Here is a 19,251-nt window from a genome sequence, read left to right as displayed (position 1 = left end):
CCGAGCGGCGCCGCGATCGTCGCTGTGCTGCTGCCTCTGCTGCTGCCCCTCCCGCCTTCTCCTCCTCCTCCTCCTCGTTGTCCTCATCCTTCCCCTCCTCCTATTCCGCGCCGCCTGAGGCCCTGCCCCTCCCCGCCCGCCGCCGCGGCTGTGGCTGACAGGTGAGTGCGGGGGCAGCGGGGCGCGGACCCTCCGCCATCTTCGCGGCCGCCCGAGGGGCTGAGGGGGAGCGGGGGTCCGGGCGGGTCCGGGGCGGTGGCGGTGCTGCCATCGCGGTGGTACCTGCGCGGTGCCGCCGCCGCCGCCGCCCAGGCCCGCGGCGCGAACCGGGGCTCCTGCCCGGGCACCCCCTCCCTGCCCGTCCTATTCCGCTTTATTTCCGCGTGAAATGACTTGCACGTTCTTCTGCAAAAGCCCAGAATAACCGAAAATAAGCCCTCGTTCCTCTTCTGTGTGTCGCGGTTTTTTAGCGCTTCCCGCCCGAGGCTGTAGGGATGGTTCCAGGTCTGCGGGTAGAGAAGCCGAAGGTGCTGCTGAGGAGACTCCTCTCGCTAACTTTGTTCGTGTGCTGCTGCATATCCTGCCTAAGGACAGGCCAAGCGTAGAGCCCCATTAGTTTACAGGTGGAGTTCGGATCCTCTGACACCTGTACAAATGGAGTAAACGTGAAACGCCCAAATTTCTGAAGTGGGGCGCAGCTAAACGATGAAGGGAAGCGCCGTTTGTGGTGGCATGGGGTCAATCTGGCCTTCAGCAGTGGGAGGATGATATGGAAGTGTCCAAGATGGATAGAAGTTGTCTGTAAAGAGCCACGTTCAGTAGTTCTCTCTTTTTCTGTGCTAAAACCCTGTGAAAATAAGTTTGAGGGAAGAATTGATATGCTTAATATATTCAGAGGTTGAGTGCATGTTAGGTTCCATTCCTTATGCAAAGGGGAAAACTTCTTTCAAGTGTTGATCTGTGGTTCAAGGACATCTTGGTGTTTGTGAGAAAAGAGAAACTTCTACATGTGTTTTTATCTCTCTTGTCCAGCTTGTCAAATTAATTTTGTTATTGTGGTTAAAGTGGGCTTTCTATAACAGTAATGTCATGGAAGGTTTACCTAAGGAACTGGTGGAACAGCTTCTTTGAAGTGATTCAGTGTCATTGAGTACACCTTGAAGTGATACAAACGTCTATTGTTCAGGCACCCATTTTACAACATTACAACTGCATCATTCTCCTTAAGCAAATTTCTGAAACTGCTTTCTAAGCAAGTCTGCCCTTGGTGTTTCTCGATGTTTTTGAAAGAGAGCCGGTAACCCCAAGAACCCACAAGTATGTTTTCTAATGAGTAGTTTAGGTTAAATAATCTTTGTGCGTGGTGTCAGCTCTAACCTGTCTTGTAATAACTTTATATGTAGCTTTGTCTGTTGTGGACTTGGGCAATTATTTTAAGAAAAGATGCTGGTACCAAACATAAGAATTTAGGGCAGAGGCCAACCGTAATGTTGATTGTCTTTCTGATGCCAGTTGTTTATGTGTATGTTTGTCCCTGAACTAGGTTTATCATGTTAAATCTAAAGATTCTAAGATGAGATGCCTCTTTAATGTAGACAGCCCTTCCACCATCTCTTTCTTAAATTTAGAACTTGTTTAAAGCATTCGGTCTTTAGTATGGACTGAAATGCTTAAGTCTGTTGGTACAGTGACAAGACAAATATTGTGAGTGTAGGGATAATGTCTTACAAGAAGATCTTACTTCTATGAAATCCTGAAATTGCAAGGCAGATCTAGTATGTGCCAAGTAAGGAGGAATTAAGTGGTATTGCATTCTATAAATTCGAGATGAGATTAGGATCATTTTATGTCATGGAATTTTAAGTCTTGTAGCTAAGACTAGTAGGTTGTCTTGTGAGGTGAAAGCCAGGGTGAGGGACTTCTGGAGGCCACCCCTTCAAACCCCTGTGGGGAGAGTTGGTTAGTACTCTGTGAATGACCACTGAGGAATGGATAGGAACCGGGGTGGTCTCCTTGCAAGCCAGAGTGATTTGTGTTTTCTCATCCTCCAGTAATATGTACTGACTATTTTTAGGCTTGGTGTTCAAGATGGTAGGCTGGGTGCTCACAACGCTCTTACACGGACTGTCGGTAGGTTCTGTAGCTCTCTGTGCTAGACCATATGAGGTAGTGCTTCAGGAATGCGCTGTACAGAGATTATTTATTGGTGCTTCAGAAGAGCTTGCTAGATGTATTATATTTAGAGTCAAAATTCATTGCTTTTGTTCAAGTCTTAAGCACTAAATTCTAATTTACTGGCAGGTATTATATTTCCAGATGAAGAGCAATGATGTTAGAGGTCACTCTGCTTGAATAAAACCATAATAGCAATTCATCTAATACATCAATAACGAGTACATAAACATTGTTTGTTTAGAGACTTGTGCAATAAGATTCTGGCCTCTGAGTGTGGTGCAGTACTTCCTTGTACAAACACCTGGTTAAGTCGCCTTTGTTTTTGAAGTTCCTTAGGATTCCTCACCCTCAGGTCTTGTGTTTGCATACCTGTGCCTGCATGTAGGCTACTTCTAGGCTATTAGGGATTTGCTAATACAGAAATGGGAGCTGCAGTGTCTGTGAAACAGCTGAGGAAATAAAGTAGCCTTCAAACATATTTTAGGAGTTAACCAGCTGTAAGTAATTTAGCAGGACCTGATGCTGTCTGTTGAACTCTTCAATAAAAGTCAAATACCTATAAATAAAAGAAGGTACAATATATACTCATAGGTAACTAACTAGTGTTGAATATAAGATTATATTGTACCTTGTACCATTTAAGCAGTGAGCACCCTCAGCAAGCACAGGTGGCACAGGTCTCAAAGGGAAGCTTTCAGGACATCAGCAATTTCACTAAATAGCTCTTAGTCTGATGATTATTAGTGGATCCAGGAAGGTTTCCACTATAATTAAAAAAAAAGTAAAAAAAAAAAATATCCAAGTCTGATAATTATTGTTGTTTAGTATTAGATAACATAAGCTTGTATGGTGAGAGTAGCATTTCTTGCTTTAGCAGACTGTATGGCAGGCTAGGTCAGCCCTGCATTTTGGTGTGACTGCAGCATTTGCTGACATAGTTGAATTAGCAAGATCAAAGCTTGCTAGCAGCAAAACGGGGCTGGCTTACATTTGGATGTTGGTGTTAAAAGCTTGCTTAGAGTAGGTACTCACTAATGTGTTAAAGCTTTTATCCTTGATTTCAGCTGTATAACAGAATTTATTGGTGCAGTTTCTTTACTCTGCTTTCTGTTGAAAGAAGGTTGTTACCTTCAGTGGTGGATGCCTGCTTTCCTCTTTTACATTTCGAGGAACATCCACTTTCATTTGAAAGCAAGCTGCACTAAATTTAGAAAAAAAATCAATGTTGTAATGCTTGAGTGGATTTCACAAGGTTTGAGCACGCTCATTAGTGTTTCTAGCATCATCTGTGATGATCTGGAATGGTTTTGTTTCCTAAATATTTACCTTTAGCAAAACAACCAGTCTTACAAAGCAGTCTGCTTAGCCTGATCTTTCTCAGGTGTGCTGTAGTCTTGCGGCTTGCACTGAATTAATGGCACCTCAATGTACAGCATCCTTGAAGCAAATTGTTCACTGAAGACCTCAAAATGGAAGTTTTACTCCTTTAAATTTGATTTCTTTGCATGTTAATAAGGAGTGTAGTGGCGTATGTTGATACTTAAATTCCCTTAACTCATGAATAATGCTGTTAAACTGAGTTCCATGTAATTAAGAACTTAATAACTGTAATCATTCTCCTCTTTCTCCTTTCCCTCCCTGCTCTGTGGGAAAAAGCCCCAAAACCCACACACTCCCCCCTGTTAATGGACATCTTTGTATTGTAAAGTTTTAATGCTGCACTAGACAATAATTACTATTGTAAAATGCCTTTGTGTTTTATGTAGTATAAACTGAAATTTTCTTCTAAGCTATGTTTGAAAATGGGAGACATGAGACAAAGAGATTTATGAGCATACAAATACAGTAAAATAGTATGTTTTTTTTTTAATTCTGACACAATAACTTAAATAGTAACTATTGCTATTTCTAAACTCTAAACAAAATGGAGCAGGGAGATGTTGGGTAAGATGTTGCTGAATCTTCTTGATGCTTTCCCTTTACAGACTTGTGTGTTATCTTGAATGAACAAAAAAGGAAATGCAGTACTGTAGCCATTCTGTCTATGCTCTGACACATCTTAAAACAGCTTTTCTCCCTGGCTTCAGCAACGTGCATACCCCAGGAATACTTTCCTTTCAGCAGCCCTCTTGTTCTGTGTTCAAGAGCAGAAGTAGGCAAGTACAATTAGTTATATCTGCAGTGGGTTTTTAAGTCTGGTAAGGCCAGTGTGTGCACTCTTTGTTGGTGCCGTTTCTCTGTTGTAGCTAAAACAGTAATTGGTTACACATCTGCTCTTTGCTGTTACTCTGATGAAATATTTCCTGTGGCTGAGTACATCTGTTACAGAAAGGTAGGTGGCGGAACTTTAATTTAACACACTGTAAAATATCCTGTGAGTTTAATTAAACAGCATATCTGAAATACCGGAGTGTCTTTGCATTCAGCAAGTAGTAACCACCTGTGCTCTAGATGTTTTCTAGGACATCTTTTCCTCCCCTACTTCTGCACGTTTACACTGTTAGAAAGGTTCTGTCGAGGCTTTGACAGATCATTGTGTGAAGTCTATGCAAATGTAGTGTTTTCCAAAACCATTGAGCAGAATAGCTCAGTATGTCTCTTAATCTCACTTTTTAGTACTACAGTACTTGTGAACTGCCACCCCTAGTGAATATAGTTTAGTAATACAATACACTTCCTCCTTCTCCCCCTCTCCCTTTTTTCTCAGAAAGTACTTTTGTTCACCTTTTTTACTCTTGATTGCTAGTTTTTAGCTTCTGTGAATTTAGCTTCACTTGATTCAGGAAGCAAGATTCAAATCATTCTTGGTGATTTTTCCATCCTACTTGTGGCATTATTGAATAGAAGGAAAGTGAACTTAGTGAGTTTTTCTTTTCAGAACCCATTTGGAACACTCAAAAGTTAATATTAACTATATCTGGCTAATAATATATAATGGATTGTTTTGAAGCACTTTTTCCTTACTTGGTTTGACTGGGATTTGGTGCCTAGCCTTGACTTGTGTTTATGTTTTCCCTCAGCCCCTCTTTCCTGTTGTCTGGCGTGTTCTAACTACAAAAATTTCAAAAAATTGAAAGACTTTGACTGGTTTGTGTACTACTGACTGTTTCACTAATCAATATTTAATATGGTTTTCATAGGATATGTAACATGACACTGATATTCTGGACAGGTAATTTTCATTGTTTGAAAACCTTACATAATAAGGGGAATCAGGTAACTGCTAGAAATGAGCACCTTATTTTTTAGCATCATATTGCCAAGGATCCGTTTTGTGAAATCTACTCTTGAAAAACCTGTAGCTTCTTATTGCTAAGAGTTGCAGTTAGAATCAAAAGAGTTCTGAAATTGTCAAAGTGAAGTTAATATTTAAAGGGACACTGTCACTTTTTAAAAACTGAATTTAAATCCTGGTTCTAAAAAACCTCTTTAATTATTGCTCCCTTACTCAAAGTTTGTAAGGCTGTTTGGTGGGATTCAGAACAATAATATTAAAGGCAGTGAAGCTATTCCCTTTGGCTTCTCCTTCCCATCCTCTGTATGCACATGCCTGCTTGTGGCCTCTTTGGTTTCAGCTTTGCTGTGGCTGTGTGCACCCTCCTGCCGAGCCTGGGAACAGCTGCATGTTTGCCCTCTCCAGAACGTGCATGGGTGGTGTGTCATGCTGCTGCATGAGGAGAGGGCAGTCCCTGGCCGTGACACTGGCTGCAGGTGAAGTGCTGCTACCAAATAGAGACAGTAGTGGACGTGTTTTCTACCCAGCCTGCTCTGTTCGCTCACGAGCTGCGAAAGTAGAAACTTCTATGTAGTGAATGTGAGAATTTCACTCTGTAAAGATGTAATCTTATGCCTGTGACTGTGTCCCTTTAAATTCTATGTGCTAGAGTTTATAGCTGCCAAATCTGTATGTACTGGTGCTGAGTGCTGCAGTTGATTAATTGAGGGAAGAGATAGCATCCAGAGGGACCATGACAGGCTTCAGGAGTGGGCCCATGCAAACCTCATGAAGTTCAACAGGGCCAAGGGCAAGGTCCTGCACCTTGGGTTGGAGCAATACCTAATATCAGTGCAGGCTGGAGGGTAAATGGCTTGAGAGCAGCCCAGCAGAGAGGGACCTGGGGTACTGGGGCATGAAAAACATGAGGCAGCAATGTGTGCATGCAGCACAGAAAGCCAGTGGCAGACAATGGCACAAGAAAGATGTGGACCTGTTAGAGCTGGCCCAGAGGAGAGCCACAAAAATTATCAGAGTGCTGCAAACCTCTTCTGTGAAGAAAAGCTGAGAGAGATGGGGTTTTTAGAGGATTCTCTGGAGAGACCTTATCAGGGTCTTTCAATACTTAAAGGGAACTTTGAAGAAAGAGAGACTTTTTACCAGGGCCTGTAGTGATATGACAAACAGTAATGGTTTTAGCCTAAAAGAGGGTAGATTTAGATTAAATAGAAGGAAACATTTTTTACTATGAGGGTGATGAAATGTGGACACAGGTTGCCCAGAGAGGCAATGGATGCCCCATCCCTGGAAACATTCAAGGTCAGGTCGATCAGGACTCTGAGCAACCTGATGGAAATAAAGATGCCCCTGCCCATTGCAGAGGAGTTGGACTAGATGACCTTTAAAGGTCCCTTCCAATGCAAATCGTTCTATGATTTTATGGAGCAGTCAAAAAAAGGGTATTTCTTGGTAACATCCTCCAAAATGAAGTAGTTTGGCAGAAAGGGCAAGTGGAAACTAACAGAGTTAAAACAATGCCTAGTAAGGCATAACCCACGTTAACATCTTTGTGTATGACTGCAGTTCAGGAGCCACATCTGGCAGGGATTAGAAATTGCCTTTTGTTCTTTTTTAGCCCCCTCCGCCCCCAGATCTTAAGTGAAATGGTGTTAATGGATTTATGGGATTATATGTAGCTGTGTGTATGAATAAAACTGTCTTAACAAATCTGCCTGTGTGCAGATGCTTTGGGCCTTAAAGAGTAATCCCAAACTGCAGAATATGGTAACTGAAAGCCATTGAAAAGTGGTTCCCAAGAGAGATAGGAAGGAGGGTGGAAGAGGGGAGAATATATATATTTGCTTGGGATCTGATCCTCTTTTGAGAAGAAATAGAAATGTGATGAGCAGGGAAAACCTGTTCCTCGTTCTTGACCATATGTCCGTGAACAGGAAGATACATAGTGAAGCCCAGAAAATTGGCAATAACTGTTTGTGGGATGGGCTTTTTTAAATTTTGTAAAGGAATCTAGCCACAGTGAATAGAAGAATTTAGGCAAATAAGAAACTACCCAATGGTAGTTCTTTCTAGTCTTTCTTCTTTAATTTGTGAATATAGCTAATTAGTTACTACTGATTAATCACACATAAAAAGCTCTGATGGGATTAGGTGCGGGGGAGGACTCTGTGGAGTCCAGAGGATATGAAAAAAAAATTTTAGTGCAGTACAGGTCACTGGTGCAACCTGAAGTTTATTTTAGACTGTGGAATTGGTGTCAGGTTACTGGAACTTGGTTGTTCCAAAAGCTAATTAAAATACCAAGTTTTTTAATAAGGATGGATGGGCATTAAAATCTTAACTAAATCTAGTCTCATTTTGATACAAATTTCTGTATCTTTATACATTTTCATTTTGTGATATAAAACCCAAAGGAGATTTTGAGCTATTGTTATTCATGGAGCATACTGTGTTTTTAGTAAGGTATGCTTTTCCTTGGCTTTATGATTTGTTAAAAAGCTGAAAACACCATGTCAAACCCCTGAAATGGTTAATGCCTGATCTTGTTAATAGTGATGGTGCTCATTCCTAGCGTGAGATCCTGCGTGTTGGCGGATCTTAAATTGGAAGTGGCCCTGGGTTTGGTTTAAATTTTCTCTGATCAACTTATTTAAAAGGAAGCTCAGTTGCCTGGTTAGCTTTGCCATCTCTGCTCTCCTATTCCTCTGCAGACTATTGCACCTATTTTAAGTTTTAATTGTTGTTTCAGAAATAATTTATGCTGGAGAATGAATTTTTATTTTGTTCTCAGTGTGCATGATTGAAAAATTTTGGGTAATCAATCCTGAAACATTTGAAATGTTTGACAACTGGTACCCCATGAAACAAAAAGTAATTTCTGTTGAATGTTGGGTTTAAATTTTAAAAAATCCTGTAATCAAATGTTTGTAAAAATAAGATTTTGACAGTAAAGAACATATTCTCCATATTTATGCAATCAAAAATAATTTGATTTTTTTGTACATATTCTCCACGTTTATGCAATAAATCAGACATAATTTGATTTTTCTTAAACAGGGGAAGCAGTAGCTCATACATGGTAATACTGTTTGGTGATACTGTCAGGTGTTTTCAGGCATATTGAAATGCATATATTTGGCTTTATCAAGGTGACAGAAATGAACCACATCACCAGCAGCCTGTTAAGTCAGGTGCACTTTCACTATTCTCATAAGTTCATGGGCACTTTCATTATTAAGGGAAGTGAAACCATGAGCTGCCAAAAATGGTGGAAAGTAGTTTTCAGAACTTCTGTCATGAAAATTAATTTCTGCTTATGTCTGAACAAGGACATCTGTTAAATTTTGTATAGTAGCACTTAAGGTTGAATAATACATTTTTAACCTGACAGTGTTCCTAAATTACCATGTTTGGTTTCATTTTCCAGCTGGGTTTTAATTTTGCATGCATTTCAGTGAACTATAGTATGCATAATAGTTGTTTCCTGGAAGCATTTTGGGGCTGTCTCTGCTGGTGTTCTCCAAAATGGGCAAGGAAGTGGAATTTATTTTCCTTTTGTGGAGGTTTGTTAGCTAATGAATAAGTAATGCTGAAGTGATTCCATTCTATTTACATATATGCATATGATTTTGAACTTAATGTTGTTTGAAGAATGGTTGTAAGTAAGAGGGATCTCTTCTTTTTAATGACAACCCAAACAACTCCAAAGTTTAGTAGAACTAAATATTTCCATTTTGATAAAAATATTTAAGTTGTGGTTAGTTTGGCAAAGCAATTTGTAATGTGTAATGCTTGTCCTTAGTTTATCATAGGAGCCTCTGTGAAGCTGTTTTTTTGAAGTAATGCCAATAGAAAGTGGAAGTTGTGCATCTGCTCGCCAAGCAAAGCAGAAACGTAAATCTCACAGCCTTTCCATTCGAAGAACCAACAGTTCCGAGCAGGAACGGGCAGGGCTGCAGAGAGACATGTTGGAAGGGCAGGTAAGGTGATGCTTGGGAGCCTACATCACTTTTTATATGTGTTTTCTATGGGGAGAAGCTAAACAAACTTAAATATTGAAATATATCCAGTAAAGCTGCAGGAAAAACAGATTTTGTTGCTTGTAAGTGCTCTCTGGCTTTGGAGATCATTGATGTGGATGTTGACAATGTTTCAGGTTCTGTTGAGACCTGTGGAGTTTATCAGCTTCTTTGTAGTCTTACATGAATGATAAAACCATAAAACGATATAAAACCCAGCCTGATTATTTCAGTGCAAGCTTCCCCCCCACGTGCAAAAAAAAAAAAAAAAAGTTCAAGATTGATTCTTGATTTCATAAGTTTGCATTTAGAATAGTAGCAACCCAGAAATATGAATAAACCAAATACTTCTTATGATGACTCTGATAGGGAAAATATTAGTTGGAAGGCTGTCCTGTATTCCTTTCCATAAAGTAACTGCCTGCCTGACAGAAGTGTGAGCTAACTCAGATTTTTGTTTGTGTGGGGTTTTTTTGTTTGGCTCAAATGAAGGTGCGCTCTTCTGTGGATTAAATTTAAGGGAAAGAACAGCAGCCACTGCTTCTGTAGCTTTCTTAATCACATCAGTGTTGCAGGTGCAATCTGGACTTGGAGTATTGCACTTAACAATTCTGGTATTACCTTTAGGTAAGGCTTCTGTCGGAAGCAGTGCTGGCAAAGATAAGCAAATATCAGTTTAAAAGCTATTTATTGTCAAATTGACTACACAGTGTTAGATGATGCAAAACTCGATTTTTATTGGAGAGGTGGTTTGAAATACAAATGGAGTTTGGCTATGAGAAACCTCACACTGAAGTCTGCAGATACTCTGAAGGGAAAAACCTGGTGTTTTCTCAGTTGTAATTGGGTTTTTTTTTTAATTGAATGCATTTTTTTCAGTAAATCATAGCATTAGTTTTCTGGGAATTAACAGAGCCTAGGTTGTTGCTTCTAGTCACTTAGAAGTTGGAGAATGCAAGTACTTGGATAGAAAACTGTTCCTGCATTTGGGACTACTGCAGCCTTACTTCAGGAAAGGAGTGAAGGGCAGCTGAGAGGTCATGAGATGCTGTCACCCCTGCCTACTAAACAAAAATGTTAAGCTGTTTTAGTATTTCTTAGCAAACTCTAAGTGTATTATGCTGTAATACATAGCTGTTTAAAATGTTTTATCTACCATCTTGTTTAATTTTGTTGACCTTGAGAAGCCAGGTGGCAGAGTCTAGCAAGTAGAGAGTATTAATGCCCCTTTACAGTGGAGCTGTAGAACACATGAGAACTAGCTAAGGACTTTTGCAGATAAAGAGATAACATTATTACATACTGTTTTAATAAGCTATTTTAAATAATGCCAACTTTAGAGGGACTAAAGGAAGTAGATGCATTTTACTATGCTGGTTACTTCATTACAAGTTTAGATTTGCTTATGCTTTCAGGCTTTGAGAAGTGGTTTGAAAACCTTTTCTACATCTCTTTTTTGATTGCAGAAGTTGTAGGATAAGTTAGTTTCTTCCATAATCTTGCTGTATGAAATTATTGGGTAATTGAATCAGAAAGAATTCTAACTTCGGTGTTTCTCTTAATAGTGTTTCATTTATTTAATATTCTTGTTTAATCAGTTTAGTTTCAAGTTGGTTTTAGTTAGGATCTATTTTGCTTCTGATTGTCTGTGAATGCCTGAACAAAAGTATCCTGTCAAGGGAGAGGCAGGTGAAGAAAGGAATGATGTAGGGCTTAAGGAGCATGGTCCCCCTTCTTCCAGAACAGTGCCACAGCTTAAACCAGCTGTGAACCTGTGTAAAACTGAATTGTGCACAAAGCAGGTGTGCTCTGTATCATGGCTATGAGTTGTTTCTCTTGCTCTCTCTTTAAAACTTTGGAAATAACTTACACAGCCAGGGTCATGGCAGGCCTTTCCCGCTGTGCCTGCAGACAATTCCCGGGGCTGTGGCGGAAGGTGACTCAGTTAAGTGAAAACTTTTTAAAAAAGAAGTTCATAGCTGGCTACCTAGGTAAGTAGTAAGTGTAGTAAGCCAATTTACATGTTGTATTCACCTTTCTAACCCATTGCATGTCAACTTCTAATTTACTTTATCAACTGAAGGTATTCTTTTTTTCTTGAACTGCAAACATCTTGACATTTAAAAAAAAATTCCCACTTTTTATTTTTTTTAAATGAGTTGTACATGTATCTTGGTTTATAATTTTTCTCTAGTAAAGAAAACCAAAACAAATACCGTAGGTGAGTTGAATTCTATCCCTTGAAAGAGAAAGAATATATAAAATGAATGATTTTATGATGCACAGAGCTATCCATTTTGTGTTCTAAACTAGCAGTAGTTTTAATTTCCCTCCTTGCTGGGACATTGAGATAACTGTTAAAATCAGTTCAAGATTGAAGGCTAATTGTATAAAATATATGTAAAGAAAAATATAATCCCCAATATTTTGCCTCCTAGGATTCTAAGTTACCATCTGCTGTCCGGAATACACTCCTTGAACTTTTTGGACAAATAGAGCGGGAATTTGAAAACCTGTATATTGAAAATTTGGAATGTGAGTATCTATTTTTTTCTGGCAACTTAGGAATTGTTTGTATTTAGGTTATAGTAACACTAATTAAAACACCTTGGATATTGTAGTATAATTAGTGTAGCTTTTCTGTGAGGAATTTAAGAATTGTTTTGAACTTGCAGCCAAAGATGGAATTTGTACTTTTCCAGAAAAATTCCTTTCTTAGCTCTTTGACCCGAGCAGTGAGAACTGATTTGTGTCAGCCCCCTTTGACTCTTGGGCAAAGCCAGTGAAGGGTCTATCTCCTTATCATTGTAGGCTCTAGTGGATTTAATGTTAATCTGGCAGTAACTCCATTCAGCCTTTGAAGTTCGTGAATTTGTTTTATATTTACAGGCTTAATTTTAATGATGCAGTATTAGTAAATAAAATTGGAAAAGCGACTTACTTGAAAAAGTGTAAAATGGGGTGGTTTTGGATCAAACGACTTAAACATTGCATAACCAGCACGTGCAGCTGTTCAGGAGTTTTGAAGTCAAGCATTCAGATAAAAATTCCAGGTGTTATCTGAAAAAGGTATTTGTTCAATGACAGTGCAGTTGTCTGATAATGTAAGTGATCCAAGTTGATGCAAGAGGATCCCAACTTAAGTAACAGGCCTGTACAGTAATACAGTAAAGCCTCTGCTCAATTTCCCTTGCTGGAATTTTAAGCTGTGTTGCATTGGTTTGGCTTCTGAATTGTGGAATCTGTCTGATTTGGCTCCAAGTCAATTTTTTTTCCACACCTGATTGATCAGTTCCCACAGTTAAACCAGTCATTCATGTTATTGAAAAAAAAAAAAAATTCTTGCCTGCTTTTTTGAAAATGTGCTGGGTTTTTTATTCTCTTAAAACCGGTGATTGTGTTGGTTAAAGGCTGCCATCAAAAGTACACCGTTTTTAGTGACAATTTGCACAACTGAATTCTCAGCCTCCTGCTGAGAAGTTGGCGGGTAGCAAGAAAAGAAGAGTTTCCCTCCCCAGCCTTCAGAAATGCTTGTCAGAAAACAAGTGGTGGATTTTTACCCTCCAGAGTATGGTTATTTTCCTCCTTTTCAATTTCCATTTCTTTATATGCTTTCTTCACCTCACAGCTCTAGTTATGATTGTGGTCTCTTTTCACTCCCCTGACAATTTCTAAATTTTTCTCTTCTCTGCTCAGTCTAATGTTTTTTGTTCTTGGTCTAATTCCTGTACTAGTGCTTCAGCTACTGTATACAGATTTAAAAAAAAAAATCCAAAGTATAAAAAATAGTCATTTGCAGCACTACCTTTCTTGTGAGACTCTAGTAGGAGACAAGTATTCAGGGAGAATGCTATTTTGTGGTTAATAAAACCTTTGTTAAGAAAGGACGTGTTAATTCTGTGGCTAAAATATTTATGATGCTACAAGTCTTTTGCCTTCTGCTGGATTTAATTCAATACAGATGGGCCATGTATTTAACAGAAATGGTTTTGTTAATCCTTAGCCTCATTTATTAGTAAGAGTAATTAGAAGCTGCCAATGCTTTCCATGGAATCTGGGTCAAGGTTGATCTCTGGAAAATTCAGCATGAGTCTTGGTTTTTGTCTTGGTGAGACCTACTTTTATAAAATCCCAGTTGATCTCTTTTCCTCTCCTTACCATAAAACAGCTTACTTACTAACCATAACAGTTCTTAAATAGTATGTTAATGCTGTTATTAATGATAGCCAATTTTTTGTAGTAATGTGAATTTCTGGTTTTGGTAGTGCGTAGGGAGGTTGATACACTGAATGAGCGCTTAGCAGGTGAAGGACAGACAATTGATGGAGCTGAACTGAGCAAAGGACAACTGAAAACAAAAGGTAAGAGAGCCACAAAGAATCCTAAACCAGTATTTTTGAATTGACTTTTTTGTACTTTGTTGACCAAAACTTAGACTGTTACTGAAGGGAATTAATACCAGTTGCTTATACAAACAAGGTAATGCTGTATTTGAAATATCTTCCTTTGAATTTATTTGTCTCAACAGCCAGTCATAGTACCAGTCAGCTTTCTCAGAAATTAAAGACAACTTACAAGGCATCTACTAGCAAGGTATGAGACAAATTAAATCTCTACTCATCCATGTGTGAGACTAATGTGACTGTCTTCTAAGTTGTAAATTGTGGTTTCTTTAAGCTGGGTAGTGCTGGTCTGTAAGTAAATCTGCCTCCTAAGGAGCAGGATGTTTATCTTGGATTCATCGATTATCCATTACTTAACCCATACCATATGATATTTTTACAATAATTGCTCGCCTTTTTTGAAGAAGATATGTTGGAGGGGAGAGTGTGCACACGTGTATGTGGGAGTGCTGTTTCATATGTAGACAAAAAAAAAGTAATTCTGTTTCATGAGGGAAATAGAGAACTTGGTAGTGGATTTCTGAATGAAGATTTGGGTATTGCAGTTGAAATGGGAATTTAAGTAGGCACCTTGTCCTGTTCCACTATAAAAGGGGTAGCCGGGAAAGGATTCTTTTCATAGATTTTTCTGATGAAAAATCAAGCGCTAAGACGGCAACATTATGTCTGAAAACCGTTTATTGAAATCAAATAAAAAAAAAACAACAAAAAACAAACAAACAAAAAAAACCCCCCAAAAAACCACAACTAAGTGTTCTTATTAAAAAAAGAAGGAGGTGGGGGGGCAACAAACAGAAGGCAGGGGACAGCGTTGCCACAGAACCCCGGCAGTCAGCATCGCTTTGGCACACGGAGCGTGCGTGTTGTGAACCGCGGTGCGTTTGCGTAGCTGCCGTGGCAGGCTGAGCGCGACTTTTAAAGAGCCGCAGGCTGCGTGTCCCTTCCGTCGGCAGAGACGGGCTGCTGGGGCTGCAGCAGGCGGGGCGTCGGGGCGCGGCGGCTGCGGGCGGCGGGCACGAGCTGCGTGAGGGCAGCGGCCGCGGATGGCGGCTACGAGCTGGGTGAGGGCAGCGGCCGCGAGCACGAAATCCTCACGTCGACAAGCTAGTTCCCGGAATTGGCACAGCAGGGCCAAACAGGCACAGGCAGGGAAACAGGATCTCAGGGAAGAGGGCGCGAAGGCGGGAGCAGAAGGGGCCGAGCTGACCCTTCAGGCGACCCAAAACGAAAAGACCTCGTGGTGTTGCGGCTAGCTGCTTTTATGTGCCCCTAAACTCCCCCACTCGGCTTCGCGGGCCCATTTTTGGCGGGCACCTTTCGCGGGCATCCGGGTACTTCACCAGCAAGCGTGTGGGGCGGGGAGCTGCTCGCAGTCCAATCATGGGAGCTCTCTCTGCCCTGATTTGGCTGCCAGGGGAAGCCTCTCTGGGCGCAGGGCAGCACAGATTAGGTTTGGGTTTTTTTATAGGAATTTTCTTCACCTCATTTGTGACATATGTTGAGGCATATATATATTGGTCCCTCTCACACCTCTATGTGTACTATTACAAATTTCCTTTTAAAAATAATTTTTATTTTTAGCTATGACACTAGAACAATTTGTTGCCTTTGCGTTGCAAGCCTTGCTCATCAGTAGCTAGTGATCTTTTTTTGCTTGATGTTTTGGCACAATTAACCTTTCTGATGCTTTTCATTTTGTACATCTGCATCAACCTGATATTTTTGTTTTCCTTGCTCTCTCCCCTTTTTCAATTTTTACAGGGAGTTTACCCGCTTCTCTTTTTTCCCTATATCAGAGTAATTTCCTGATACATTATTAAGCATAAATAAAACCTGAGGAAACCACATTCCCTCACATTTTCCTCACAGAGGTATGTGAACCAGCTGTATAGGCAGCTCTGTGATGACCTGTAATGCAGGCTGATATGCCGTGTAGATGTCTTGGAAATACCTTCTCTTAAGTATGAAAGTTTGAGAGTAAGAGTAAGAAGAAGGTAGTGAAATAGACTGAAGCTACTGTGGTTTATCTTGTCTCCTTTTTATTGTGCTGTTTTCCAAACTTTTTTTCTTACCAATTTGCTGCATAGAGGTGCCTCTTTTAAGAGTTAATGATTTGCAAATTCTCTAATGAGACCACTTAAATAAGGACAAGTTATTATTAATAGGGGCTGTATAGTTTTGGTACACCTACTATGTAGTTATGGATTAGTACCCTCTAGTGTAATGTAGTGTTGTGTTTTGTGGGCTTTTTGGTTTTGTTTAGGTTTTTTTTTTGTTTGTGGGGTTCTTTTATTTTGTTTGGATTTTTATGGCAGGTGTTAAATTCTTGTCTTCTTTTACTTTCTTGCAATGTAACACTTGTATTTTTTCCTGAGCAAGACAGGCAGACCTCACAGCTTCAGCATGGGAAGCTGGGAAGTATGAGGTGGAGGCTCCTGGGTAACTGATGTGCATGCACAGCAAAGCAGCCATGAGTAGTGGAGCATGAAGAATTTAATACCTGAACATGATGCACATCTGTTGTGTCAATTGGTGCCAACAGATGTCTGAATGTGCTGATGTATTTCTTATTTCTTTATTTTCACAACTTTGAGTCAGAATTTACTGGGGACTAGGCAAGAGCTGAGGGAAATTACAACATTGAGAGCATCTCTGTCCAGTGTGTTCTTTGAAACCTTAATGCACTTCACGGAAGTGCTTTATTTTGACCTCTCCTTCCTTCCTACACAGAAAAGTCAAAGCTGTAACCTTCTGTCTCGTGACCCACAGAGAGAATATAACAAAGAGTTAGGAAGGAGTGTAACTTTCTAACAGACTGTGATTTTTCCATCTGTACCCTGACTGGATGTAGAGTTCCCCAATATCGTATCCGGGAAAGAGACGTGTAGAGTTTTAAGAGTTCAACAGCTCTGAAATTCTTATGACTATACTTTCTATGTGTATTAAATGAACAGTGCTGTTTCCCAAAATGGTTGTGTTCCAAACTCACTGGGGCAGTAGATTACAAGTTTTCTCTTCAGCCCTTCCTTTATACTTCTACCATACAGGGGGTTTCTTGGGTGTGTGGTTTTTTGGATTGGTTGTTGTTTTTTTTTGTTTGTTTGTTTTGTTTTGTTTTGCCTGTAGAAAATTAGAAGAGACTTAAGTTTTACAAACCGATTGTTTTGTGCAGTTGCACACAATTACATTTTTCAGATTGGCAGCGTATATAGAATTAATTTTTTTTGTTAAAAGACCTTTCACTATTTGCTTAATCTAAAGAGAAGACTGATCCTTGACTGCTTTAATATTAGTAAAAAATACTAGGGCTAAAGCAATCTGTTCATTCTCTTGGGGGAAATGCTGAAGTGAACATTCTTAATTCAAATCCTTCATATGAAATTTCCATACTGGAATACTTTTCATCATTTAGCTGTATATAAAGTTGGCAAAACTCATTTCAGAAAAGCGTTGTTTTAGCAGCAAGGGTTATCCACCAGTGTCCAAATCCTGAAGGGGTAGAGTAGATTTAACACTTGGTATTCTTAAAAGTAATTTTTGTTAACGGACAAGATTCTGTAATTTAGCTGCAGTTGGTTTTAGATGCAGGAATCACTATATGAAATCCATGTTTTGATGGTAACAAAATGTTATGGCTGCTGTTAATGATCCCTGGCTTATGAAAGTTGTTACACATCAGGAAAGCATCAATTGTTTATGCAAAGTCCTAAAATAAACTGAAGTGCTGTAACTTGCTCCATCCAAACTAAATTCCAGGATCTCTGATTTGTCTGGATCAGGATAAAGACTCTTAGAAGAATATTTTTATTCACCCAGTAGTTGAAAGGAATAAAACTTTCTGGCTATGTAGTTCTTGTTCGCACTGCTTAAAGTTGCTTCACATGACATTCTGTTCATCAGGTACAGTGTAATTCTGCTGGACTGGTGCTGAGTTGATCAGGTTTTCATTCTTACTTTGAATGTGCCCTGTCTGTGTAAGAAACGTTTTTACAGGTGCCTCACTCTGTTTGCCATGCAATTGTTTCAGTTTGTATACAATTTTCACTTGTTTACATAGTAAACAATTGCTTACCTATTAGTAAATCCTTTTACAGAAGGAAGTACATGAAACTGTATCAGTTTAAGAAAGAGGACAGACAAAAGTGAAACACACTCAGGATGTGGTTCCCCATTTATTTGTATATGATGATCTACTGAAGTTATTTCAGAAATTTTCTGCACTACAGAGACATCTTTTTATCACGTTGCATGTTCTTTACCTTTCCTGGCTTGGGACATTGTTTATGTGTGTTTACCAAAGCAGGAAGTAGTCCAGGCCCTGTCTATTTTATCCAATTACTGGTATGTGAAGGGCAGCAAAAAAAGAAAGGGAAAAAAGAAGTGTGGAAAAAGTGGGTGTTGAATAAATACCTGTATCAGGATATTTACTATTGGATGGTGTTCTTGAACTCTTATCTTCTGTGTGTTAATTAAAAGACTTCTAATACTCCAAAAGGAGTTTTATATTCTTTCCATTAAATGATAAGTGAAACCACTGTCCAGCAGTTTTGGAAATTCTTTGTTTGTTGGTGGGCTAGAAAATTTTTCTCCTAGAAGAATTTTTCATGAGGGTTTGACTCAACATTAGAAAGACAGAATGCAAGCACAGTCTGAATGTGGGGTTGAGAGCTGGAAAATACCAGGTTTGGAGTCTAAGCTGAGTGCTGTATTAGTCCTTTCCTGTTAGTACTTAATTCAGCTGTTCTGCTTCTCAGACACGAGTGCATTTAGTTTAAGGACTGTGTTCAGTGTGAAAGTTGCATCTGTAGGATTGTGTTCAAAATACAGGAAATTCTGCAGTATGGTTGAACTAATAATCTTTAGCATTAGCCTGTTCTCTTTCCAGTGCGTCTTTAAGGACTGTTCCTTCTGCTGCTGTGAAACCAAAATGCATATTAGCTGACAATTTGGAATTCAAATAGGGCATTATCATTTCATCATAGGAGAGTTGACATGCTCAGGATTTGGAATGCTCTTGCAGATTTTCTTTTAGCTTTAAAAACCTTTTTTGAAGTAATTTGCTTTAATGACATCTTAAGACCTTCTATTTTAATACCAGAAACTAATGGGATTTTAACCTTAGTTTACTGTCTGAAATGTAGACTTAATTAACTTTCTAACTTTTACTAAGCTGTAGATAAGTCTTAATGTGATTTGTGTTGAAGTATTTAAAGGTTTTGATTTAACTGGTCAGATACCTGCCCGTAATTCCATGCTGAGGAAAACACTGATAAATTGAAGTTGTCTTTTTGTTTCAGTTTAACAAAGCTTTTGAGGTAGTCTTTCTCAAAGAACAGTTACAAGCTTCAAGACTTGTGGGGTAAAAATAGGGTGTTTGTAATGGTGGTTTTACTTTTTAAAGCCATCTTTCATGACTCTTGGT

At 39.3% G+C, this 19,251-nt stretch overlaps 1 protein-coding gene across 3 annotated transcripts in view; it reads left to right on the top strand.

Annotated features, from left to right (window-relative positions):
- WDR37 (WD repeat domain 37) overlaps positions 1-19,251 on the top strand; it is a 46,983-nt gene continuing 27,732 nt past the window's right edge. The window contains exons 1-6 of one of the 3 annotated variants that reach the window (XM_042043314.1): positions 1-161; positions 5,316-5,347; positions 9,210-9,387; positions 11,865-11,961; positions 13,692-13,787; positions 13,955-14,019. In XM_042043314.1, coding sequence (XP_041899248.1) covers positions 9,250-9,387; positions 11,865-11,961; positions 13,692-13,787; positions 13,955-14,019 — 396 coding nt within the window. In that variant the 5' untranslated portion in view covers positions 1-161; positions 5,316-5,347; positions 9,210-9,249. Of the gene's footprint in view, positions 162-4,532; positions 5,348-9,209; positions 9,388-11,864; positions 11,962-13,691; positions 13,788-13,954; positions 14,020-19,251 lie in introns of those variants that run through there. The other 2 variants (XM_042043315.1, XM_042043316.1) reach the window with 2 other exon arrangements.

This window comes from Corvus kubaryi, unplaced genomic scaffold (assembly GCF_017639235.1).
Source record: "Corvus kubaryi isolate FWS band 111438036 unplaced genomic scaffold, C.kubaryi_AGA036_p1.0 37398, whole genome shotgun sequence".
In the NCBI taxonomy this organism is placed as follows: domain Eukaryota; kingdom Metazoa; phylum Chordata; class Aves; order Passeriformes; family Corvidae; genus Corvus; species Corvus kubaryi.
The sequence above is the reverse complement of the archived record's forward strand: the minus strand, read 5'-3'. Positions and strand labels throughout refer to the sequence as shown.